This window comes from Pieris brassicae, chromosome 3, assembly GCF_905147105.1.
Source record: "Pieris brassicae chromosome 3, ilPieBrab1.1, whole genome shotgun sequence".
NCBI classification, from domain to species: Eukaryota; Metazoa; Arthropoda; class Insecta; order Lepidoptera; family Pieridae; genus Pieris; species Pieris brassicae.
The window spans coordinates 7,567,612-7,595,337 of NC_059667.1; the positions used below are offsets into that span (position 1 = coordinate 7,567,612).

The 27,726-nt window shown below is 34.8% G+C and overlaps 2 protein-coding genes across 4 annotated transcripts; one reads left to right on the top strand and one right to left on the bottom strand.

Moving 5' to 3' along the window:
• Window positions 1–70: 70 nt before the first annotated feature.
• Window positions 71–13,677, top strand: LOC123707355 (TBC1 domain family member 30). 3 transcript variants are annotated; one of them, XM_045657354.1, is made up of 14 exons: window positions 71–582; window positions 1,082–1,179; window positions 2,400–2,488; window positions 2,786–2,938; window positions 4,038–4,174; window positions 6,528–6,653; window positions 7,183–7,274; window positions 7,744–7,837; window positions 8,248–8,404; window positions 8,953–9,124; window positions 9,578–9,788; window positions 10,083–10,175; window positions 10,289–10,436; window positions 10,603–13,677. In XM_045657354.1, exons 1-14 carry the CDS (start codon window positions 409–411, stop codon window positions 13,284–13,286), a joined length of 4,428 nt encoding a protein of 1,475 aa, XP_045513310.1. In that variant the 5' UTR covers window positions 71–408; the 3' UTR covers window positions 13,287–13,677. The 3 variants fall into 3 exon arrangements, with proteins under 3 accessions (XP_045513310.1, XP_045513312.1, XP_045513311.1); XM_045657355.1 differs by lacking the exons at window positions 71–582; window positions 1,082–1,179; window positions 2,400–2,488; window positions 2,786–2,938 and adding an exon at window positions 3,582–3,767; XM_045657356.1 differs by lacking the exons at window positions 9,578–9,788; window positions 10,083–10,175; window positions 10,289–10,436; window positions 10,603–13,677 and having other exon boundaries at window positions 8,953–9,137.
• LOC123707356 (glycine dehydrogenase (decarboxylating), mitochondrial) lies at window positions 13,675–27,687 on the bottom strand. Its single transcript, XM_045657357.1, has 18 exons — window positions 27,444–27,687; window positions 27,099–27,177; window positions 26,818–26,953; window positions 26,011–26,175; window positions 24,056–24,284; window positions 23,276–23,499; window positions 22,567–22,742; window positions 22,002–22,231; window positions 20,605–20,781; window positions 20,118–20,302; window positions 19,345–19,546; window positions 18,578–18,727; window positions 17,460–17,572; window positions 16,836–16,983; window positions 16,113–16,320; window positions 14,956–15,128; window positions 14,498–14,578; window positions 13,675–13,809 (listed from the first exon to the last, which is right to left on the bottom strand). Exons 1-18 carry the CDS (start codon window positions 27,630–27,632, stop codon window positions 13,699–13,701), a joined length of 2,976 nt encoding a protein of 991 aa, XP_045513313.1. The 5' UTR covers window positions 27,633–27,687; the 3' UTR covers window positions 13,675–13,698.
• Window positions 27,688–27,726: the final 39 nt, after the last annotated feature.

The following is a 27,726-nucleotide window of genomic DNA, read 5'->3' on the forward strand; positions in this document are numbered from 1 at the left end:
CTTGTGCCATCCTTTCATAACATTAGCGTTTTAAATTAATACCACTTGTGTTGTTTAGAAAAAACGTTACTAGACCAAAACAGTTAGAACAAATGAAGATCGGTTTGGATGTTGATTTGATAATTTAATTTCAAATAAGTAGGTTAGTTAATTAAACTGTGCATTCGTAATAAAGTTTCAAGTGGTGGACAGCTAATAATATAATAATAATTGTAAAACAATGTAAAATACGAAAATAGGTGTGTTTAAAGTTATCTTGAAAAGGAAAGAATTGTGTTGAGTACGAAAAATCAAATATATTGTATTACTTATATTGTTCTGTGCCATTAACCTCTTTCATCAACTACAAACAATATTCTATTCATAAGTAAAACAGTGTCTGTGGCTAGAAGCGACCAAGTGTCTACAATGAAAACAATAACAATAAACGAACAAATCAATTTAAAAGTTGTGAAATATGAATTAGATTTTTCAAGTCTTTACAAGCCCAGGCAGATGAAGAGGAGAAAAAAAGAAATAAAAGTACCCTCATTTAAAAAACATTTTGATATACCATCACCACCAGTTGTAAATCCGCAAAAAGTAAGTACCTATTGTAACCTTTAAAAGTATTAAATTATTGAAGATATATTTTTTACTTCTTCTCGATTGTGCTGGGCCATAGGGCCTAAAGATATATTAAACATTGCTTAATCAATTTGGTTATTTAATAAGAAGTAAGTAATAAGTAATAGTAAGAAATCTTATTAAAATCCTTAAAAACTTTATGGGCTATGTTTTGTGCTTAGTGACTTCTATTTATATACCTGTATATAGTATAGTAGCATTTATAAAAATAATTCATCATAATCCTGATGAATGAACTTATTCAATAATTTGCGTCCCCGGAAAAAAGAAGCGAGATAGAAGGCCTGAGTAATATTAATTATAACTTCAATACAAATATGAAACCCGCATCCAAATAGGCGTAGAGCAAATGGCTTATTCCAGGAGCCTTATCTCAAGGTCCTATTAATCCCGCCTCACTAAATGATTACGAGAGTAGTATGCAAATATTTAATTACGAATCTTATTTTTACAGAAAAAGGACGTAAAAATTCTCATAGAAGAATTACTAGAGGAGTTATATGGCGACCGGCATGATTGGAGTAACAGCAGTGCGGTAGGATGCAGCTATGGGTGAGTATTTTACTAGTATAATGTCATAAATTTAAGTTATATACATGTATTAAATAAAGTAAAAATATCCTGTATTGGAGTACTACATAATCAGGATTACATTAAGTCCATGTCATTAGTTGAAAAATTTTCGATAAAGCGACATTTTGCATTTCGAAATTCCCTGTTATCTGATGTTTAGGACAATGTTGTAGAATTTAGGAACTATCTCAATTATTTCCGATCTAGAGTATGTTGTTGATGATGAACTGATTTTTATTCCAGGTATACATTGTTTGATTCTGTTATGTCCTCTATAACCCTTATCCAGACTCATTGTTTTGTTTAAAAAAACTTCGATTTCCTTCTTATAAGTTCTACTAGTTAAAATTAAATATCATCATATAAAATAAAATTAAAAAATTAAAAAGTCAATGTCTGATATTTCGTGATATAGGTTTTGAAATCAGGCCGTTGCAGTTGTTCGCTTATTGGTCGCGGTTCATCTGCAACGCCAGGATACTCTATGCCAACGAGGACGAATTACTTGTACAGTTCCTGTTATAACGTTTTTTTTATGTAATAGCAGGCAAACGGGCAAGAGGCTCACCTGATGTGAAGCGATACCGCCGCCCATGGACACTCACATTGCCAGAAGGCTCGCAAGTGCGTTGCCGGCCTTTCAAGAATTGGTACGCTCTTAAAAAAAATGACTAATACTAACACTTCTCATACGTACACACTTTCTACATTACGTCTAAATTAAAAGTCACAGTTTTTCATTTAGTAATATAAACCGAAGTCGCCGTTACAATAAAATAAATTAAAACGTAAAATGTAGTAGATACGTTTTACTCTTGTATATCTCAATGCTTACTTTTATTGTGTATTTTTCTTTATTCCTATTCTTAATTAATTATACTACGAGTACTCGATTTCAACTAGCGCCTAACGAAAACCGCACATACACTAACACATAATAATACATACATATATTATTGTTACATTATAAAACAAAACGTTGTAGCGGTTGCATTTCGGTAGTCTTGGTGAAAAATACGTCTTGGTGTTGAACAAAATATGTAAAACATAAATTTTGAATGAATGCGTACATAACGCAATCTCTCAGTTTAAGGATAAGAAAGTCGAAACTTAGCACTGACCATGACTCCCGTATGTCATAAACTTGACCATATGACTATTTAGTGCGGACGAAGTCGTCAACTTGTTTTATATTGCAGATCCACAACGGTTGCCTCTGTGACTTCAGGCCAATCAATTTGTGAAGACCAAACCGATGCCATCGAACTAAGCTACTTGGAATCTTTAGGTAACTTCTAACTAAAAAGAGTTCCTATAAATAATTTTAGCCACTCTGCTTTGATTTACAACGTAGTGCTTGCTTTTTACATATACCGCTTACTTAGAGTTAAGTGGTACGAATATTTTAATCGGAATAAAGGTTTAAGGCTAATTATAGCTATATAATAATAGGTCTAATAAGCTAGTGTAGTTATACGTATGTAGTTAGTTTGCAGGAGTTTGTCTCTATGCCAAAGAATTTTTCAATGTTACCTATACTATTGAAAATATCAGAATTTTGTCTCATTTGTATAAGTTGTTTTAGACACTGAAGAGCTTCGGTCTCAAGTCATAGAATGGCAGAGGAGTTTACAAACAGCTGGGGCCCGACTCGCAAAATATTTAAGAATGCGAGACAAACAACGCCGTTATCAGAAAAAGCTCTGCGCGGCTTTTAGCGTCCTGCTAAGACATATTAGTAAGTAGTGTATTACAATATTTACTCGACGTTTTCAGCGCTTTTTAAGAAGTTGGGTAGACAAATAGACGGTTAAAAATATATAAATACAGTAGTCGATAATACGTACTAAGTTTCAGTCAGTAAAAACGTCATTGGAGACAACAATTACCTTATTGATATGACGATAATGATGATTATAACGTCGTCGGTAAGCGATGTTTTATATACAATGAAAACACAAATATTTCTCTAATTCTAATTAGTATTGTATTTATAAATTGACAATAAAATTGTTAGATATTTGCAATTTTATTACTTATATAAAGCTTTTGTCGTCTGAAACCCGTACTTACAGTACAATCTATTGAAACGCAACTCAAAGATAAAAATGACATGAAAACGCTATGAAAAAACAATTGTCTATCTCGATCTTCGTTTATGAAAGGAACTAAATACGGTTCATTCAGCTTAAAATAACATACGCATCACAAAGAACCTACGGCCGTGTGGAATCAATACAGCACACTAACTCGAAAAATGTTCTGCGCATGCCCAAAACACCACGTTAAGCTGTTCTATAGTTTCCTGCATACTGCTATTGAGTCATCGATTCCACAAAGGCCCTATTCCTTAGAGGCTGCGCAGTGCCCAATATTGCCCAGTAAACATCGCATCAGCTGGTCGAAGCCAAGTCGTCATGACGTGTTTTGTGAATAGATAGAATTTATACAAATTGCTGTGATGCGTGATGTGAACTATGAATTCAAATGAACGTGTTATTCGAATCAGATGAGTGCCATTTTAAATTCCCTCAGGAATTTGGCGGGTTCTGCGAGGGCCGCGTCAGGTAAATCTTTTAAGGGTTTACTTCTAGTTGTATTGATTGATTCGCAAAAAGACTTAGCGATCATTTGCCATTGAAAGCAATGTGTCGGCTCACGTAATACGTTTGAGCAATACAGGTATTTACATGATATAGGTATGTTATTTATATAACTGCATACAGAACAAGAGGCCAATCGAAAAGTTTTTACAAGATTTTACTATAAATATTCTACTGATGCTGGAAAATCTTTCGTTAGTAAAATTGAACGAATGTTAATTGTACATTGTTTAGCTGGGGACACAAATGCACGGTTCGGAGTGACCCCAGGCGTCGAAGGCCCAGGCGAGGGAGGCTTCGCAGAATGGCTGCATGCAATGCGGCTAGTGGCCCGTCTACCAGCTGGAGTGCCTCAGCATTTTCGCAGAAGAGTGAGTGACTTGTATACACTGCTTTGATTCCATGAAATTAACTATAATTAAGATTCTGTAAAATTTGAACATGTACTTCCATAAAAGCGGACTTTGGTGACGTCATCGTTGACAGCGCCCTACTGTTTGAGATAACATTGTATGACACAGAGACCATGCTCTCTGAATAAAAGTAGGTTATATATAATCATAAAATTGGCATTAGGCGTCAGAAACTAAATAACAATTATTGTATGTAACTTTTCAAACCGATTCTAAATATCTATACTTGTATTAAAAACTAAAACCTTCTTTCTATTTCACTATTTTTAAAGACTGCGTAATGGCATACAAATGGTTACATGAATTGTGATTGCAAAATAATATCTTTTCAAAACACATCATTACTAAAATGTAGTTATAATCACAATTTATTCACTAAACACTACTTTAGTTGCTATCACAGTGTTCACAAGTTTGCCCTTATTTTATTGGTTTAGGTACTTCTTATTTAAGTATTCATAAGGCAATAAATCAATCACTCGCATCCATAATGTTATTTATAAATTCTAATGTATCTCAAACAAAGCGGGCCTGTCTTGGCAATAAATTGAATTCCCTTCTAAATCCCTTGCAAACAGCCAAAGTTATTTGACGTCATTCACCTGAAGCTTGAGTACGTCTATATTTAGAATTTCTCAAGCGAGACTGAAAATAACTTGACTTATACAAAGAAATATTTACACTAATAATAATAATAGTCATTTATTTTAGATACTTTAACGCTTAAACACATTTATATTTCATCAAAAGCTAAAACCTCCTCCAAATCCCGCCATTGCTGTCTGTACTGAGTCACTCTCTGCCATGTACCGTATGTAGTGTTTCCTTAATTTGTTCTATTCACTTTCTGTTTTCCTCTTTTTAGTTTATTTAGGCTCCAGTTTAGTTCTTTCTTCCTTTACTTTTCTGTTCCTCTTACCATACAATAATGCGTGTTTATAAATAGGTTAATACATTTATATTATGACCTACCTAAATGGCATGTATGACGACTATAAAGTAAGTGGATAGAGCGAAAATGGTATGTCAGGATTGTAATTGTCTCCACCCACTTGGAATGATTGCGTGATTTTGTGATAAAACAGACAGTACTATTTTTGCTGTGATATTATTATTGGTAGGTAAATTGTAGCGTAGCGCAGTGTTGGCCTAGTGCCTTCAGCGAGCGACTCTCATCCCCGTGGTCGAAACATCTATCAGCGGTTGTGCACTAATGGAATTTCTGGTTATGTTATGTACATTCGCTCGAACAGTGAAGGAAAACATCGTGAGGAAACCGGCTTGCCTTAGACCCAAAAAGTCGACGTCATGAGATGTCAGAAGTCTGAGGTCCCAGACTTAAAAAGGTTGTAGTACTACTGATTTATTTATATGGTAAATTGTAGATAGAAGAGCGAGATAGAATGCACTTCAGTTTCAGTATGTTTACACATGTTGATATTTCATATACGCCAGTATAACACGCGTTGTAAATAATCGACATGAGATACAAGATTTGTCAATCAGATGTTTGGATTTGAAATATAAATTACAAAATGTATTGCCATTTAAAAGGCAACTGATGAATTGCAAATACGTAAGATTGATATGGTTTATAAATATGTTCGGTAAAGGTTAGGCTTTGTAACAGTAACATCTGGACATATTTTGATATTATCTTGAAATCCCTAGTTAAGTGAGAGTTAAGCCCGATTCACTGATTTCTAAAAAAAAAAAATATTTCACAGGGTAAAGCAAATATTGAGTGTGATAGGAATAGATCGACGGAAGATATATACAAATTATACAGTGTTTCCAGCTAGAATACGTGCCTCAATCTTATATCTTCACTCCTCTCTGGTTGAACTATGAGACAACGCAATATTACAATCTCAAATTTAAATAAATCAAAGATACGTCTTTAAAATTTTAGTATCGCCCGAATTTAGTTCGGCGGCGGTTTTTGTATGGAGATGTTTAAATAAAACTCTTTGTTAAAGCTGGGTAACAACTGACTTTAATGGTTTAAAATATGACACTTATGTTATTGGACATTATCAGAAACGAGAATGTTACAATACAATTTATGAGTGTGGTAAAAACTATAGGGCTCAAAATTGCCTTCAAGTGCCGGCTTGTTTACATTTTGTTTACGCTAAAATATTTATATGTATCTTAACTATAGTTAGGTTACATAACTCTCCATATATTTAAATATTTTACTTTGAACTTCAAAGTAAATCTCTCTAATTATGTATATATCTCTAACTCTCTATATCTCTTCAACTGGTTTGTATCTAACTTTTATTGCTCTTGTTTACATTTGCATCAGCTATGGCTTACCTTGGCGGACCGTCATCTAAGCTCCAGGAACATAGACTGGCCTGCAGCAGAGCGAGCCTGCTTCAGAGGCACAGCACAACCAGATGATGCAGAGCTTAGCGCTCAAATACTTAAGGTATTCATTAAAAATCATCTTAACATTAGACCGTTTTATTACATATGCAGCTATAAAAGACTAATAAAATAACATGAAGACGACGCGGCTGATATTATATATATTCAAATCTAATATTAATAAGCTTTTATTTACTACCAACATAATATAATATTTACAATAAATACAACAAATATATGAAAAATTTATTTCAGAATGTATGTGGTTGAAACACCATTTTGAGTATAGACCTGCCTCCAGCCTGTTTTAATTTCAATTTTAGTATTGTGACGACTTTGAGAACGTTTTAATAACATAATTTATTTTAAATTCATTCTTTGTTAAAAACCCATACTATGTCAGCCTCTCCGTTGTACCAATATATATATATATATATATGTTCATATTTCTTCCAGGCCTAATATGTCCAAAGTTTAAGAAGCGCATGAGTAAATTCCATGAATATAGCTAAACTATACATTGAAAAGTAAAGTAGTAATATTTTATTATTTATGGTTTACTTTAATTGTTTTTGTAAATTATTTTCTAGGACCTGCATCGTACCGGTTGCTCACTATTCTGTGGGACTGAGGGACGGGAGAATCAGGCCATGCTAAGAAGGGTTTTGTTGGCTTACGCACGGTATGTTACCACTTACATTACACTCATAATTTTGTTAAGAGAATTTGCGTTACACTTTTAATAAGGTTTGTCCGGGAAGGAGAGTGACACGGGTTTTGAAACGGTATTGTAATAGCAGGATCGAAAACACACTCGGCATTAAGCGTGTCCATGGGCGGCGGTGTCGCTTAACATCAGGCGAGCCTCCTGCGAGTTTGCCCCTTTTCGGTTAAAAAAGCAGGAATTGACAGAAGAGTATGGTTTAGGCAGGCATGATTTAGCCTAATCTTCCACTGAATAAGGCGTAGGCAAAGTCTGCTCATGAACTGGTTAATAGATGATACTTAATGAATATTATTGTATACATTTTGCTTTAAATTGATAAATCCTGTGCAAATTTATAATGCTTGTTTAGCGATAAGCTGTTTTTTATTTTATTATTGATACCTTAGTATGTAGATGCATTTTATTCAAATCCTTCTACTTTCAGATGGAACAAAGAAGTAGGATACTGTCAGGGGTTCAACATGATGGCCGCTATCATATTAGAAGTAATGGAGAAAGCAGAACCAGATTCTTTGAAGGTACTTTTTTCAGATTTCTTACTAATTGGATTATTATGGTTGAGTCAAATCGCCTTCAAATTCATACATAACTTTATTCACACAAGTACACTTATGAATGTCAACAGAAAGGTTGTTAAATTGATTTGAAGATTACATTTACAACCCGTTCGCGAGTCAAGGGCGTAGAGCGGTCAAGAAGAAACTCTCCGCCACTCTTTTTAATAGCCCAGTTTTGAGTCATACAAATTCCTTGAATTGAAGCAAAAAATCACATGAATTAGGATCATTTAAATAATCGTAATTTACGTTTAACGAGAGTTTTCTATCTTCGCAGAGACTAATAATATACTATTTAGTTTATTGCTATTGTTGTTGTTTGTTTATTAATCTTTATTTACATTTTCTGATCAATATTTTGGAAATTACAGGTGATGATTTACTTGGTGGAGGCTGTTTTACCCGAAGGTTACTTTGCTGATGACCTTCGCGGACTGTCAGCTGACATGGCTGCCTTTCGGGACCTTTTGCGACTGCGGCTACCACGACTTGCCAACCACATGGATTATTTACAAAAAATATCTGATGGTAACATATAATATTAATTAGCATTACACAAAATACGGTTAGCAAACCTAAGTTTGATATTTCTTTGTCAACTTTAAAAACGAATAGATAATATTGTCCTAATTAATTTTCTTAGTATTCTTTTTTTAAGTTAATAATATAATTGATGTAAATATTGGAATAAAAAAAAGATTATGCTGGAGATAGAGATTATGATGTTTCTATTATGACGACAAATAATAGTTAATTAAACTTTAATTGAAAATTTTACAATAGAAATAATATAATATACACAAGCTCTCTTATAAAGATAGCCAAGAATGTAAAATTACTTTGCGATGAGCTGTGTTCGCTGTTTCGCGTCAATATAATTTTAATGCGATTAAATTTTTAAGGTGCATTTATAGAGTGGGCTAATATTTAGACCATAAGTTTGATAACCATTATTAATAACTCAACTTACTATTATGACATTATGCTAATGTTCGTATGGACATTATGAAAATTAATATGAATTTTGCATGCCTTTTTTATAATTAAATAATTAATTCATAAGTAACTAATTTCAGGTGGTGGAGTAGAACCTCCATTACCGGATGTGTTTACAATGCAATGGTTCCTGACTTTATACGCAACGTGGCTTCCTCGAGACGCTCTACTAAGGATATGGGATTTGATTTTACTTGACGGGAATGAGATATTATTACTCACAGCTCTTGCTATTTGGGATATGCTTCAAGAGTAAGAATGCTATCTATAGTTAGTATAAGTATAACTACATAAATTTTTATTAATTCATGTATAAAATTGATATGAATGTTTTGTCAATCTTGGGTTTTTGATAGGCTTTCAACATAACTATAAGAATTTAAAGGCTTACTATTAATCCAAAATATTCAGAAACTGCGTGCTACTATTGTGGATGTAAACAATGTGTTCATCTTAGAAACATTCAAAAAATATATAACATTTACTTACACAAAGCGATTTTGTATTTATTGATAATTTTTTGTAATTTGGAACTCGCAGCATCTTTAGTACTTACCTTCAAAAGCGATTTTAATATTGAGTTTTGGTTTTTAATAATTCTAAGTTTGCGTCATTAGCGGATAAAGAACCAATTCCTTCCATGTCTTGAGAAACGATATCGCTTTTACAACGTAGCAGAGTAAAAATATAGTTATTTGTTTCCAGTCGAATACTATCAGCCCGTTCTGCAGACGAATTCTACAGTTGTATGGGAGGAGGGGCCAGTACTGTGTGGGAAGCAAGTGATGCTCTCGTCGCTAGGGTAGTATCTCTTAACTCGGCACCAGAATTGCCTGGTCTACGGAATCTACATCGGTATAGGGTGACCCCACCAGTGCCACCAAATGCGCCTACACATCCACCTATACAATCAGCGGTAAGCGTTTTAGTAAAAAAAAAAACAACGAAGTTTCCAGAATTCTCTGTAACTATTTCGAGGAATATTTTTTTTTTCTTTATTCAATGCCTCTATATACACCGTATTTTATTGTAAGATAAAGTCGAATTAACACATTTATTTTCTCGAATGTCACACGTTAAATATCAAGTTCATGTTAGTGTTACAATTATTTATTGAAAATAACCAATAAATATAATTTACAAACAATACTTTTAATTGCAAAGAAGTTAATTAGGCTTGAAAAAGATAAAATTTTCTTTGAAATGACAGATGCAGTCGATGACGAAGCGAGGTCTGCGGCTATTCTATTCGGAAGATGAAGGCGATTCTAGTGATGATGGCAATAAATTAGCACTAGCTACGGTAAAATTTTAGAGTATTACTACAACTTCTGCTTTGACTTCGTTTTGTATACAATTGCTGATAGTATGCTAAAAACCCATTTTACGACATAATCTAATCAACTTAACTTTCAGGTAATTCCCCGACGAGACAACCGATCAGGAACGGGTGATAGACTTACATTAGATATTGGAGCATTGAAAAGACAATACGCACGCCTCAGAGAGCGACAAAGACAAGCTCATGTCATTTTGGCGGCTGCCTGCGCTCGTCACGCTGCAGGTATTTATTCGGCTAGCTTCTGAAGCTTTGGAACGGAATTAACCTTATATTGTAAATAGTAATAACGCTTTGCATAAAAAAGGACTGAACTAATAATTTAATTTTACCCATATAAAGCTTAACTAAAAAGGAGAAATTTATTTAGTCTACCTTAAATTTGTTACAGTTGGCGTACCAACATCACCTACTTCACTGACAGTGAATAACTTACTTCTTGGTAAAAGTGCTATAGTTAGTTCAAGAGGAAGAAGACTTGGCCCTCCTCCCGGAGCCGTACCTCCTTCTCGCCAAAGCTCAAGCCATGAAAAACCGTCTTCGAAAGGAACTTTAAATGAAACAATCACATGGAAAGAAGCAAAAACGCGTAAGACATTAGATAGACGAAATTCTGTTAAGTGGAAAGATATAAAAAAAGACAAAGTAGAAGTAGGTAGAAAACCATCCATAGATTTAGATGAAAGTGGAGATGGTATTATTGTATCAGAAATAGAAGCGAATGAGATGATTGCCTCTATTCGTTCTCGTAGTTCAAGTGAATCTTCATCATACTCATCGCATTCTAGATCTAGTACAGACACAAGCCTTTGCGATGAAAATGAAGGTGGAAGCGAATCGGAAACTGATTTACTAGATGTAGATAAAGAAAATGAAAATATAAAGACACAACCGCATAAAAACGAACTTAACTGTAATATTGAAAAAATATCATCACCAACAAAAAATCAATCTATACTGGAAACCACAAACTTTAAATCTACAAGTAAGGAAAATTTATCAATTGAACTTCAAGAAAGCGTAAGCAATCCAATACGACCAAACAAAGATAATCTGAACCTAAACCTTTCTGAATCACATGCGTTACTTAGCGATAATGAGTATATATCTGGTAATAAGAATACATTCTTATCAACTCAAACTTCTCGAGGTGGCAGGTCTAATTTTTCCACAGCCAATTTTACTGCTTTAAGTCCAGTGGATTTATCTCCATACCATCATTTAAACCTACAAAAATCGTCCTTTTGCTATGACTTCGAATCTAATCTTAGACGACCCTCTACTTCTAAGGCTGAATTATCCATAAGACCACCAGATTTAATCGATAGTTTTACAATGTATCCGAATTTTGTACCAGATATTGACATATCAGACAATTACGCATCAGATATTGAAAGTCCACTTCAGAGTCCAGAATCTGATAGTGCGGTTGTAAGTGAAGATGAACCACCTATTCCACTAAAAGTTGATAAATATTTTGAAAATAGTCCAGAATTTTTTGGTGCACGCTTGACAGATCCGAATAACGAAAACATTCCCAGTCGAAGGCCAATGAAAAGAAATCCACGTGTACACAAAAAACCTGACTCATTAACTTTAACAAGTGACGATCAAGATGAGTTTACAAATGAAACTGAAAGAGCTTCTTCATTACCACAAAGGCACACATTTGTCTGTAAAAAATCTGTCAGTCCTGATAAAGTCCAAGAGATAAAACCTAAAGACAGTCCTAAAGTAGAAAGCCGTATAGATAGTAGAAATGAGACGTGTATTGATGTTAAAAGTCAAACTCTTAAAACGCCTGTTAAAGAAATTGTCTCTTCTATACAAACTCCAAAATTAGATCATAGTCCACACGACTATGCTTTACAATCTGGCCGTAAAAATAGTGAAAGAGCATTACAAATTATACAGGAAAACTCTCAAATTCTTAGTAGAATACTCACAAAGCAAAATGTAACAAATACTACATCAGACGTTGCTCATACGCAAAAAAATATAAATAAGGATAAAGATAGTAAACTTGATCTTAATATATCAAAATCACTTGATTCTCCATTACTCAAAGAATCCACTTCAGATTCTTTAATAGGCGGCATTAAAAGGAAACCTCATAGTGAATTATCAGACAAAAATGATTTTTTGAGAACTCGGCCAATTTCAATCGATGATCCTTTCTCCTTTGAAATGAGAAAAAAATTACTATCAGAAGAATTTTCCCTAAAACGCTTGAAAAGTCCTAGTAGTGACTGTCTTGGTAATCAAACTGATTTGTATGGTTGGGAAAATAAAGGATTTTTTGCAAAATGTGATTTTAAAACAACATTACTTGAAGCAGATGAGAGTAAAGATACATTTTTAAATAATATTGAAACAACTCGAAATTCCAATTCTCGAAAGGAATCTCTCTCGAATGATAAAAAATCTGATTATAACCGATGTTCTTTAGCAAGTGATTCGAAAACCTTTGTAACCCTATCATCAGAACTAAAAGACACATCTACATATGAACGGAAATATGCCTCTGATGATTACAACTATCCGATATCAACTTCCAGTAAATATAACGACTATGTGTTATCAAAAGTTAGTGATATATGTAGTAGGACACTTGATAAAGAACCAAAAATATGTGAAACAATAACAGATAGTCAGTTGAGTGATTTTTCCCAAAAAGTAACGTCCTCTATTAGTTTTACTTACGATCCCTCAATGGAAGATGATTCGCCGATGGGTGCAAAGAGTAATTCCAGTGATACATTGTGTCAAATAACGTCATTGGACCAAATATCGACACCAATATCTCCGAAAACGTTTCCACAACGTGAGACACTCTCATTCCCAAAAGACTATACGATAAAAAGTGATACTGTGCGAATAGAATCAGATGATACGTGCAGTGCGATAACGTCTCTTTTAGAAACAGACACATTATCGTCTTTGTCTATGCCTCGTAGTCCATCATCAAGTTCGTACTATCCGTTCCCAACAAGACCAGCTTTACGCACTCCTAAAGACTTTGGGGTGAGGCTAGGGCTCTACCCAAAAGAGACAATCAGTTCTCCACCTAAATAATGTTACTTAACTTTTTCTAACTTTTTACATTTTGAATCGTTTATATGTGTGATTTCTTGGAGTTGTGTTGTATCCTTTGCTTAAGAATAAAGCTGTATTATTTTAAGCAGACTGATAGTGACGGCGGTTTTAATTGGTAAATGGAGCAATAGATTTTTTTAAACACATTATGTACTGTGATTCGAGTCAAATTAAATATTGAATGCTATATTCGAATTCTTGTAGAAATAAAAGAAACCAGTTGCCTTGAATTAACTATGTTGATAATTAGCGCAAAATTGTAAAAAGTCAGATAGAAAATTTGTTCTCGGCAAAACTATAGCTTAAATTTCTAATAAGAGAAAAGCGTGATGATATTTGTTAAGAGAATATTGTCAAAAATATAATATATTACTGAAATGGTTTATTTTATTCAAAAGTCATCAATAACGGGCGGGCAGGTGCATACTAAATGTTTGTCACCGTACATGTCGTCAATTCTTCCTACTGTGGGCCAAATCTTCGTTTCACCTTTGACAAATGCCTGAAAATAATAAGAAACAATTGAAAACTTCAGTCAGAATTAGGATTTCAGTCTATAGTCCAGTCTGTTAATTGTATGTAAAAAAATCTTTTAAAAAAATGTGAAAAGTGTAACACGTGAAAAGTGAAACTTCTTTATTTTTCGAAAAATCATCTACTATTTGTAACTTTACAGAAATTGGTTAAATAAAGTTAGATAAATTATTAAGTTAAAAAAATTAGATAAAGTTTGACAAAAGGCTCTTATTATCTTAGACATGAATATATATAACACAATTATTTAATTTTACCTTATTACTACTAAATATTACAGAATTTCATTAATTGTAATATAATTATTGCTGTCATTGTTAACGTTATTATATATTTTTGTTATAAATGGATTCGAATCTCTTCGAATCAACCGTGGTAGGGACAAGAAAAAGATGACACGTAACCGAAAAATGTGGCGGTAATTTTTTTTCCAACACCAATAAAGAATCTTCACTCCAATTATTTGCCGATGTACGAGTTACACAAGACAGACTACTTTTATCGTCGATATTTGTTCGGTACGACAATATTTTGCAATGGTTATATTGCAATATAAACAAAATTACACTGACTGGCGTAACGATAATCTAATTAATACGATAATTTCAAAATATGTGTGTGTATCTAATATATAAAACGTATATTATTTTACTTACCGCTGGGAAAGCAGCCTGTTCTCGGCTGTAGGGTCGATTCCAGTCTTCTGTTATAACGTCTGCTTGTGTGTGTGGCGCCATCTAGTGAATATTATATATATTATTATTTGAATCTACAAAATTTGCTTTATTTTTTTTCAACATAAAATACATATTCACAACGCTGTTAACAATTATATTAAGCGTGTAAATATATATATATATATATTGGTATATATACATGGCAAGAACCAGACACTTTCTCTGTCGGTTTTCTTTATAAATTTTCTTTATTCACCACAATGCAAATGGACCTGTACCATATTTTTTCATCTGTATCTTGTTCTTCTGTATAAGCAATAATAACTGTAAGCGTTTGTATGAATCACTTGGGCAGTCTTCCATGTTCTTAAGAAAGCACGAACTTACAGTACCACCGTGAAAAATAGAACCTAGTCAAATATATCTTTGTGACGTACTTTTAATGGATTTAACCGTTTGTCCATAACACCGTCTTCTATATCCTTAATCTCTTTCCTAATCGTGATCAGAGCTTCACAAAATCTCTCCAGCTCTTGCAAATCTTCGGATTCTGTAGGCTCTATCATCAAGGTGCCGGCAACCGGCCAAGACATTGTCGGTGCGTGGAAACCTAAAAAAAAACAATTGACAATCAAGTATTAAACTAAGAAACGTTCGCAATCTTTATAGCCCTTATTATAATTAAATTAGTGCAGTACTATTTTACTCAAGTACTTTGATTAAAACTGTGAATTTAGTTTAGTTATAAAACTTATTAAAGTTTCTACAGTTAAGAGGTACTCACATAAGTGCAAGTAAGCCATATTTAAGTTATAATAGAACTGATCAATACGATTTAAATATTGCTAATTATGTATGTATTTTTCCAAATGAAATCTACTATATTGAGTTTAAATCTAAAGCAAAATAGTAACACTATTAAGGACTACTTTATAAAGTCAAAATCGCGGGACAATTTTTGGTATTTCGAACAGACTGATATTTTATGGCGAAATAATATCATATTTAATTTTTTAAATTTATGAAACGTATTCCAAGTATCTTAATCTTATCGTAATCTTCTTTTTTGTAGAACAGGGCAAATGGGCAGAAGGCACATCTGGTGTTAAGTGATTCTTACACTCTGAATGCCAGAGGGCTCGCGAGTGGGTTGCTTTTTAAGAATTGGTACAGATATAGGCTAACTTCTTGAGCATTAAACAGGGCAGTGGGGGAAAGTGCATATCGTACACAGCGCGGGGCACAAAGGTCAACTGATTTACCAATCACGCGATCGACCCGTCACTCTCCCGCCGCCTAACCACTGCCCCCCCCCCCTCACACCCCCTCTAAGTGATACCTAAAAATCGCTCAGGACATTTGTTCAAGATGTTTGACGGTATCCATACGCTCTTTTCTTGCAGGACCTTAAGTCAAACCTATTCGCAAATACTTCAGTGGGCAGCTGGTTTCACATAATGATGGTGCGCGGCAAAAACTGCCTTAAATAACGCTCAGTTGTGAAACGACGGACGTCGAGGTGATATAGGTGAAATTTCGTATGCTGTCTATATGATATAAAATAAATTATTTTTATTAATTATTATTAGATTACCAAAGTCCATAAGTCGTTTTGCAATATCTCCTGGTTCAATATTGGCTGTTTTCTTCAAATCTCGAACATCAATTATAAATTCGTGAGCAACAAGTCCGCGTTCTCCCTTGTACAGTGTCTTGTAATATTTCTCCAGCCTTCGTGACATGTAATTCGCGTTGAGAATAGCTACTTGTGTAGCGCGTTTGAGACCTTTTGGACCCATCATCTGAAATTTGAAACAGACGTGACCATCCGAAATAATCAATAGTTTAATTTGTACACAACCGAGACTCGGAAACAAAGGTCATAATTAGGAACAACTGTCCTTACCAACTTTTATAGAACAGAGCGCAAATAAGAGGCTGATCTGTTGTTAAGTGTTATGCCTATGGACACTCACACTGCCAGAAGGCTCACAAGTGCGTTGCCAACCTTTTAAGGAGTGGTACGCTCTTTTTTTAATGGTTCCGTCCCATTACGAGTAGGTCATCACTGAATAAAGTAATAACCGCGGCCCATCGACAGCTGTAACGCCGGGGGCTAGCCGGGGAGAGTTGCCGACCTTGCAGTGAATCGGCTCTTTTCTTGAAAGCCCCTAAGTCCGAAAGCGTCTCAAAGGGTCATAAGTTGAATCCGTTTGAAAATATGTCGATACGCATCTGAACCGCATGGTGGTGGTGGTGCACGGAAAAAAGTACTGAAAAACGCTCAGTTTTAACGACGGACGAACTTTCTACTTACTTTAATATAGGCCCAAGAAATAGGCAAAATGGCTGAAGAGCCGTAAGGCGCAGCGCTGACGGAACCAAAGCTATGGGCTGCTTCACCAAGGTCTGCCAGTGGGTCTACCACCGGATGTGATGGAAGGAACGGGGCTAAGTGGGCCTTTCTGTAAGAGTATGTTTTTAATATAAACATATTATTAGAACTTGTTTTCTTTAGTCGAAAGTGAAGATATTCGCATTATAATAACGATTATCAAAACAGAACAATATTATCAAAACATAAAGGGCTGTTAAAGTTACGCAATAGTAAGATTATCAGAAAGTGACTTTGACGTAAAAGTGTAGCTTATTAAGAAAATCATTCGTTAAAAATATATTCTAACGACGGTGTCCTGCAGAGTTCCTTGTCTTTATACAGATACCAGCAAACATCTTGAACAAATGTCCTTGCCTGCGCAGAAGCGATTTTTAAGTGTCACTGGGGGGGGGGAGTGATGTGTCGTTCGCGTGATTGGTAAATAAGTCGACGTTTATGTGTATACGATGGACAAACTTACCTCGAGTACCTCGTTTAATTCTCAAGAAGTTTGCCGGTATCTTTATCTAAAAGAAAAACTTTTTAAGCTCCAATAGAACTTACACTCCAATAGGCCCCATTCCTGGACCACCTCCGCCGTGTGGGATGCAAAAGGTTTTGTGTAAGTTGAGATGGGATACATCACTGCCATAATCACCTGGACGACATAGACCAACCTGTAATTGATTAATACGTTTCAAAAGGTTCTGCAAGACGTCAGTTACCCAGGGAAATGTGATTTTATTATAAGCACGATGCAATAATAAAAAATAAATCAATGGCGCTACAACCTTCTTAAGTCTGGGCCTCAGATTCTGTATCTGTTTCATAATCATTTGTTAATCAAATAGGCAAGTAGGTGATCAGCCTTCCGTGCCTGACGCATGCCGTCGACTTTTTGGGTCTAAGACTAGCCGGTTTCCTCACGATGTTTTCCTTCACCGTTCGAGCTAATGTTGAATGCGCACATAGAAAGAAAATCCATTGGTGCATTCTTTTGTGCCACTGGGCATTCACACATTAGGCGCCAGTAGGTTAGGAAATTTTTGCCGGTCCTACTAATCTCAAGACCGGATTTGCAGGTGGGGAGGCCTCGGGGCAGCATAGAAATGGAAGCCCCTGTCCCCAAACTATTTTCCAAATAAAATTGATAATGTTTTCTATAAATAATTTACTGTGAAACAAATTTTAGATTCTTCAATTGTTAAAGTCTCTATAGAAACCCTTTTTCTTTAACAAGGGGCAAACGGGCAGGAGGCTCACTATCAATGTTAAGTGATAAAGCTTCCCATGGATACTCTCAATGCCAGCGCCCTCACGCCGGCCTTTAAGAATTGGTACGCTATACTACATAGCGGTAGTGTGCGTCTTTAAGGCAAACATTGCCTTAAAGGCGTTCAATTGTGAATCGATGGACGTCGAGGTGATACGGGTGGAATTTTGTGTTATTGTGGGGGCTAAGATATAGTTGCTTTAGTAAAATTCACTCTCAAACTCTATACTTATTTTTATGGAAAAAAACTTTTTAGACTAATGCCCATACTACTGCTTCTAGTCGGTAGCCAGGGATTCATTTATTAAAACCACGAATGTGGCTTGTACAAGGAGGTATCAATTGATAGGAAAAATTTAAAAATTAACTACATATGATGTAGATACAGCAAAAATTATGAACAAATTACCTGTGCATTCATATTAGCTCCATCTAAATAAACTTGACCGCCATGTTTGTGTACCAATGCGCAAACATCAGCCGCTCGCTCCTCGAACACACCAAAAGTACTGGGATAGGTAAGCATCAGACATGATATGTTTGCACTATGTTCCTCGACCTGAATAACGAAGAAGAAGAAGAGATTACGCTAACATTGTTTTAGTGCGGATAGGAAGGAAATTAAAAAGATGTCTCAGAGCATAAGAAGCGTCGTATAGATTCTTTCCTTTGCGTGATGACCCTAGGATAACGTTTGGTCGAAGAAGGTGTTTAACAGTCGTATTGAGAGTCAAGGCCACGCCGTCAAGGTAAACGCCAAGGAGCTGAATCCATTTGACCCTTGAAATAAAGAAAGGGCTTCCGATGATAATGACTTGACTCTTCGCAGGATTAATGTTACGACCAAAATACACCAATGTAAAACTGCTAATGCACTGAAGGATTTATATAAAGTTTAAAAGAGAATTAAAAATACAAGTCCAATGTCTTTATGTGAAACGACCTGCTAATTAATTAAGGCTTAGCTTCGTCTGCCCCGGGGCGTAAGTCGCCGGGGAGGTAGGCCCACTATAAATTTAAAAAAAAGTCTTTACTCCAGTTGGCTATATTATGAAGATCATCATTCATCGCCTGTATCGCAAGAGGAAGTTCATCCAGTGTAGACTGAACATACATTTGGAGGTCATCAGCATAAAGGTGATAATTAGCCGATAGATATGGTGTCAATTTACTTACCTTATCCTTAAGATGTTCCATATCAACGTCACCAGTGGGCGTCACTCGTATTGCGCAAACTCGCATACCAGCCATGTGAGCCGATGCCGGATTCGTCCCATGCGCACTGACTGGTATCAAGCATATGTTTCGTCCCGTATCCCCACGGAATTCGTGGTAACGTTTAATTGTTCGCAGACCGGCGTATTCGCCTTGGGCACCACTGGAATTAGGTTTTTAGGTTAATTCGCGAAGCTTTTTACGTAATTGTTTTCGGTAGATAAATAATGTGTTAAATTTTGAATACTACAATATAGCGAGGTATATTGATTGTATTGTGATGTTCTATTGACAATTTTACGATGATATAAAATCGATAAGGTGAAAAGAAGTTTAGGACGTTTTTTTATAAAACGAGTTTGCCTGTTTGAGATTAATATCACTATAAATGTATTCACAAACACACTTTACTTTCGCACGTTTGAGGTGTTTAATATCCCTTTATTCTTTGTGCCGTAAACATAATAATTTAGGTCATAATATAAATTGTATTCGAACGTAATTAATAAATAATATGCCAAAAAGGATAATGAATTAAACTAGAGCAACATTACTTGGACCCAAGCAGCTCCTTAGTTTAATTTGTTTTTAGTATCAAAACTGTCCCTATGATTTATATTCAATTCATACTCGTACATATTTGTTTATTTCATAATAAAACAATTTTTGTTGCTTTAAACTCACTTTTGGTCTTTTAACACAATGTTTTCAATAATTGCTTAATAGAATCTTACCTATTAGGTTGAAACGAAACTCGATCATAACCGGTAATAGCGCAAAGATCTTTGGCAAGCTCTTCAAATAACACATGATACCCTTTAGACTGATCTAGAGGGGCAAAAGGATGTATATCGGTGAAATGTTTAAAAGAACATGGCATCATCTCCGTTGTGGAGTTTAGTTTCATTGTACAGGAACCCTGGAATTAAGAGTGGGTTTTCAAGAATCTTTGAAGCGTTCAACACATAATTTTTCGAAACCAGTCACACTAAGTTTTAGCACCAAATGGACCTCCCGTATGTCAAAATGCAATACATTGACGGGGCCAGACTTAGGAATAGGTCTGGACCTTGGATATGTTAATAATATTGTTTTTTTTAATTATTACATGACCTTAGATACAAGACCTTTAGTCGACGTTAAGTTTAAAAGTGTTACCATTATCACAGTTACATTTATTTTAAAAACCCTGTATTTCAAATATTTACAATTTAAACTTACCAAGGGTATCATCGAATGGACCAATGAAATATCTTTATTCTCAAGTCGTTTCATATATCTGACCAATCGTGTTTCAGAATGATGTGCGTTAAACACCGGATGTGTCAAAAACGGTGATGTTCTTCTGAAAGGCCCGTTTTGTATGCTACGTGATCTTGCGTCACCAGTTCCCGTCACCTGTAGGAAAAGTGTAATTTATCTTTATTTATCCTCAAGACCTACCCACTCTTTCTACCACGCTTATGTCTCTTTCTGACGAATAGAGTTAACGCTGCGGTGAAAAGAGACCAAAGAGGACTGTAAAGAAGTAACTGGACTTCTAGGTCTAGGTTTTTATGAATAATCTGTATGATATGTTGAAAATTTATCATAGTACATTAATCCATTTGTCAAGTCAAATAATGTAATATATTGTTTTTAAGATTATTTTGAATTAATTAAAAAACTGTTTTACTGTGTAAGTGTCTGCTTTTGTTTTATTAAACGAGTACGGGTGAGCCCAGTCATTCATGCTAGCGGGAAGACTTGATTGCCTTTACATCAAACATAGCAATTAACTATATATAACGGTAATGTTTAGCATTTGTTTACTCTAGCTCATGATTGAATAAATCAAACCGAGTACACTATTGTACGGGTTTAGGCCAAGTGAACACAGTTATTGTGGTATCGAGTAGAAATTTGCGGTTATTCTTGCTGTATTTAATATAATTGCTTTTTGAAGGATGATACAAATGAACTTCTGGAGGTCTAACAATTTCATAGATTCGTGTATCAGTTTTTAGATTATTCCGGTGTTTTCATAGGAACTATTTATACTTTATTAACACATCGTTTTAATTTCATAATTCAGATCTGTATATTTAGTTTTTCGTATAGATGTTTTATTGACTCTATCTATAAGTATTATATCTGGTATATTGTATTGTATTTGTTACCGAAAATGTATGTAATCCCTCATTATATACATTTCCTCGGAAATCTATGTAATTCCTAAAATCGCACGGAAATGTGTAAAACAAATTATATTAGACACATTTCCTAGGAAATCTATACATTGTGTAAATAGCAATCGGAAATCTAAATATTTGAGATATCAATGTACTTCCAAGTGCCATTCCGGCTTACCCTGCAAAAATAAATAGCTGTATGGACCGACTTGTTTACATTTAACATAATAATACAAGACTTATTTTAATATCGTGACATTTACAATTACTTAAATACCAGACTAATTACTTACCAAACGAAATTTGACTTTAAAAGAATAATATAAGTAGATTTTGTGATAAATACATTTTAAAAGTTCCTAGATACTTGATTTTCGACGCTTTAATTAGTAAGATAATATGAAGATTGTTATATTTTACGATATGGCTGTTACCTGAAAAATTTACCTCTTTAACATTTTTACAATCAAATATCCATAATAAGTCATCAACATCTTGCATAGTCGTCGTTTCATCCAACGCAACACCGATCGCTCCGTCTTCGAAGTAACGTAGATTTACTTTTTTCTCTTGAGCCCTTGATTTAATTGCGTCTACATTATGTTCTTCATTTGGAATTATATGTAGGGTATCAAAATAGACATCGTTTGTTTGTGTGTGTCCGCGTTGTTTAATACCTGTCAAAATTGATGTAATTAAGATATTTATTCAATTTCGATGATTTTCGGATATTATTATTTTGCAGAATAAGGGAAAAAATGGATGTAAGAAGAATTTTGGTCAATGGAAATTAATTCACTATTTTCTAGTTATATAATGATGAATATAATAAAAATTCCACATAATTTTTATCTGTTTGTTTTGATCAAAATTAACGGTCTCAACGCTGCATCTTGTACAAATATCCATCCATACAATAAATGATACCTATATTTGTAACATAAGTTCATAACAAATCATATTTTTTTTGTCAAATAAACAAATATTCGGCACTAGAAAAAAATAAACTCACCATGGTCCAACACCAAGGTGGCATTATGCACTCTGTTGGCGATATCTTTAAGCCCTTGTGGTCCGTGGTACACCGCGTACATCGCAGACATATTGGCAAGAAGTGCTTGCGCAGTACAAATGTTCGAAGTGGCTTTGTCCCTACGTATATGTTGCTCTCTTGTTTGAAGAGCCAATCTAGTAATTGAATTATTTGCATCATTAATTCCCGTGAATATTTTCTATAAATTTACCATACCCAATCTAAAATAAATAAATTAGTGGCGCTACAACCTTTTTAGGCCTGGGCCTCAGATTTATGTATATCTTTCATGATCATTTGTTAATGTAATAGGCAAGTAGGGGATTAGCCTCCTGCGGCTGACACACGTAGTCGACTTTTTGGGTGTAAGGCAAGCCGGTTTCCTCACGATGTTTTCCTTCACTCTTCGAGCGAATGTTAAATGCGCACATAGAAAGGAAGTGCATTAATGCACAGCCAGGGATTGAATCTACGATATATGTGATGACAGTCGCATGCTGAAGACACTGCAGCCAATACTGCACACAAGAATACCCAATCTACTATGAATTATAGGAAAAAACATTATTTTGGTTGAAGCCCTTCGTTTATGATAAAATTAAAATTCATAACGCTTAATCAAGCTCTACATAGATTGTGATATTAATTGAACATAAAGAAAAATCCAATTGTGAATATATATTATTACCTATACGCATCTCTTCCAGAAGCATCCCGTGTTACACCTACCATACGACCAGGCAATAATCTAACCAAAGCGTGTTTCGCCGCAAAGAATCCAGCATGAGGTCCTCCATAACCCAAAGGTACACCAAACCTTTGTGAGGTTCCCACGGCTAAAGCGGCACCACATTCCGCTGGTGGCCGTAACAACGCTGAGGCCAGAAGATCTGTCGCTACCACAACTAGTGACTGTAAAGGAGTCGTTAATTTAAAATGTGCTGTCAAAGGTTAATAATCACAAAATTATTGGGACTTTGTGATTATTAATTAAAATCAAGTCCTCTTAAAACGCATATATTTATTATTTATTTATTTATTAACACTTCGTTGCACATAATATAAAATTTGAACATAAGTAATTTAAAAGAAGGGAAACTGCCAGACCCAACATGCACTCCCGTATGTTAACATCGAGAAAGACACTCCCCTATGTACGGCCGAAATATAATATAATAATTGATATAAAAAAATGTATGCTGACGGGCAGGAGGCTCACTGATGTTAAGTGATACGCCGCCCAACGACACTCGAATTGGTACGCTCTTTTCTTGAAGGATTCTATATCAAATTAGGTCGGAAATACTTCAGTGGGCAGCTGGTTCCACATAGTTGCAGTGCCTGGGAGATTATTACCATACGAAACGTTCAGTTGTGGAACGACGGACTTCAAGGTGATACAGATGGTATTTTGTATTCTGCCTATAATATAGGTATATGTTATATAATTAAAAAAGCTAAAACGTACACCATGCTCTTGCGCAGTAGCAGCCAATCCGGAATAATCATAGACAAGTCCTCTTGTATCGGGGCATTGTAGTAATACTGCGGATATATCGCGTTGGGCAAAATCGGCCTCACGGACATCCGGCAATACTTTAACTTCTAAGCCAAGAGCATCCAGTCGAGTTGTAACCACGGCGAGGGTTTGTGGATGAAGGCGTTCTGATACAACGAATTTTGTTCGTTTATTATGTCTGAAATATAAATTAGATTAATTAGATTAATAGATTTATAGGCTACCCACACAATTAGTAAATCAATTATATTTGGTATTGGTTCTGTAATAGTGCTCGGTAAGAAATGAAATGCTCGGAAGTCATGACTAGAATAATTATCAATGTACAAGAGTTAATTCCTTAACTGACGAAAGCATCTCAAATACCAGGTGAAGTCGTAAATATAGATATTTTACTATTGTTATGAAAATCAAATAAAGTACGTGAATGGGGCAGATTCTTTGTCGGATACGTATAGATTAGTACGTTGAGTGAGACAGTGGTGTTGAGATCTCCCTCTATTACATAATGGACTGATCAAAAATCTCAGCAACCAGCATGTTGGCTGTACATGGTAGTTGTTCAATCGTATAAACTATGTCATCCATAGTGCTTTTGAGCGCCTCAGTTTGTGACGTGACTGTTTTTACTCCACGATGAGCAAGGGATCTGTATATCTAGTAAGGCGCGTGCGGGAAAGCCCTCATATCATACTGGTGGTAATAGCGGAAAGGATTGCCCGTACATGTGTCATTGCAATATGCGGTTAAATTGTATGGTTTAAAATAGTTTAAAGTTAACTCATATTATATTTAGGACCATATTGTAACTAACACAATAATAACCATGTGGACTTATGATTTTCCGCAATAAATAAATTATTATTATTAATGTAATAATTCTGAACAAGTTTTACGAAAACACGCACGGCTACGGTAGCAATTACAACCGTGCAATGGCACTGCTGACTGCTTTCCAGGTACTCGGTGCCTGCAGCAACAGTTCGGAAAAACAACTATGATAAGTAATTATATATGTCAAGGAATGTTATGATTAGCACAATGTTATATCGAGTCACATTATTGTTGCGTTAAGCATTGAGATTTCTTGATTAACCAAAGCTATTACTTTGAAGAATCATTATTAAATTTGATTTGTTATTATTTAATCATTCCATAGTTTGGAATTATTTCTTAATGTATAAAAGTACAAATATAGTTACGACCAATCAAAGTAGACAAAATGGTCGAAGCGCCGAATTGACTTTCGTCGGTGCGTTCAGGGAACACGCGACAGTACTGATTGCGTATACAGCGGAGCATTGTGCTGTTATTTGTAGTGTTAAAAGCAATCCACGTAAATTAAATGTTGTACGTAAGATTATTAGTGTATTATGTGCTAATGACAATGTCAATGTCGATGGAGTCACGATATGTCTCTGACACATATGTAGATTGTTTAGGTATTACGATGAATTGGCGGTCATGGCTTAGGTACGCAGGCCCGAACGTATGAATCCCGAAACAATTATTTTAGGTTAGAACAGAAGAGACTAGAAGTTAAACTAGACTAGACAGCTCGACCGATGCTTATGATTTTATGCATATTCAGTAAGTCTGAGAATCGGCTACTATCTATCTTTCAAACCCCTAAGTGATAAGAGGTGTCTACCACAAAAAAAAATATTTGACATTTTTTTGTTTTTATTTTTTTATGATTCAACATATACAAATACATACAACTCTTAATGGTCACCACTCTACGAGCAAACCCTATTTTTATTATAATAGATTCGTTATTTTTATTGAACTAAAAAATGTTTCCTGTGTAATATACATGGCATGTAATATACGGGTCAGCTAGTATTATATAATAATTTTTTTAACATTTAAACAATTTACACCTAAACATGGGAGTAGATTACCTGTGGCACAAAGTTAGCGCCTCTGCAGCAGCTGTACCTTCGTCAAGCAAAGAAGCATTCGCTACATCCAAACCTGTCATGTCACAGACCATTGTCTGGTAATTTAGAAGACCTTCCAATCTTCCTTGCGATACTTCAGGTTGGTAGGGTGTATATTGTGTTGTCCTAAAAAAATGAAGTTTGTAGCGTAGTTAACGAACGTAATCATAACTAAGTTATTTTTCATTCTACTAGCGGTTTATGGTTATATTTATTAATTCAAGTTTACCACATTAAAAATAATATTAAATCTACGGTATAAGTTACAAAAAATAAAACCAGAAATGTTTGTTAAGCAGAAAAAAATTATCAGCAAAACAGCGTATAAGGTACGAGATAGGCTCAACAATGCCTTCTTTAAAATTGATCAACCCACTACCTAATATAATCCAGCTAAATACTGTTTTAGTACTTGTGATATAAGTTAAGATGTCTTAAAATTAATAAAAATTTTGAAAAATATTGACCAAGCGATTTTTTAAGAGTAGTATACGATATAAAATTATTATTTTTGCAACGTCTTTGTCAAAAGTTTTCTGTGCTGAACGTTACCAGAACAGTTTAAGGTACGATCATGGTTTAATTGCAAGAAAAATCTTATTGCATATTCTTTGTTGTTGTTGCCCATAAAATACTCTTAAGACCAGTAACCCACTTACGAGCCATCTGCCAATGCGTCCATGGACGGTATACCACTTTATATGAATGATGCCCTTCTGCATACTGTTGTATAAAACATAAAGACACGTAATATAAAATTCACCATACCATCCTGGATTTTCGAACATATTTCTCATGATTGTGTGCGGCACACAGCAGTTGTGGTATCCCATGCCGATGAAAGATCGCCATATTTGATTCTGTTCCGAGATTTTTCTTACTCTCTCAATTAAATCGTATTCGCCTGTATTAAAAAATATACGTTTATAGTAAAATGTTGTACGATTTCTTCATTGGAATTTATTATCCGCCGTAATACAATATTTTTAAACTGAATATAGTATTAATTAATAAGACAATAAAGTCTGTCAGAAATTTATTATACTCACTCATCGGATCGTCTATTTCCATGAGACCGTTGAGTTGAATCTGTTTGGGTACAGCATTATTTGTTAATTCATCCAAACTCTGAAATATGAATAAAGAATAAAGATACGAACACCACGAAATCGCATCATCTCTTGCGCGATCGCCTTACACCATTCGCCTTAAGGAATTACCAGAGATATTAATCACCCCATCCAACAAGTAGATGTTCAGTAATGGCAAACATTGTGAGGAAACGGGCTTGTCTTTAAAAAATGACGTGGGTCAAGCACAGAAGGCTTAAAGAAGAATGGATCCTGAGATCAAGGCCAACAGGGTTGTAACAACACTGGGTTGTTATTTTATACCTTATATCCCAAGAGATCCAGCATGGTAACTATGTCCTGGTCTCTTGGTCCGATGTGACGACTTGGAAAATCAACTCTTTCGGGAAACAAATTTTCATCCTTCGAGCTCTTTGATACGCAACGGGCCCCATGTTTAATTTTACAACTATATTTTAATTTTAATAAATTCGGCCTAAATGAGCGTATCATTTTTAGTACATAATCGACTAGCTACAACAAAACTAAACAATATACTGATTGAGAGGTCAAAGCTTGAGACAACACATTCGTGATAAGAAATGAG

Coding starts and splice junctions, on each gene's coding strand:
- LOC123707355 (XM_045657354.1), top strand. CDS start 409: ATGAAAACAATAACAATAAACGAACAAATCAATTTAAAAGTTGTGAAA. Junction 2,489..2,785: donor AAGCTACTTGGAATCTTTAG/GTAACTTCTAAC, acceptor AAGTTGTTTTAG/ACACTGAAGAGCTTCGGTCT. Junction 2,939..4,037: donor CGTCCTGCTAAGACATATTA/GTAAGTAGTGTA, acceptor TACATTGTTTAG/CTGGGGACACAAATGCACGG.
- LOC123707356 (XM_045657357.1), bottom strand. CDS start 27,632: ATGATACGCTCATTTAGGCCGAATTTATTAAAATTAAAATATAGTTGT. Junction 26,176..26,817: donor ATGTTCGAAAATCCAGGATG/GTATGGTGAATT, acceptor TCATTTTTTTAG/GACAACACAATATACACCCT. Junction 23,500..24,055: donor CTACTGCGCAAGAGCATGGT/GTACGTTTTAGC, acceptor ACTCCTTTACAG/TCACTAGTTGTGGTAGCGAC.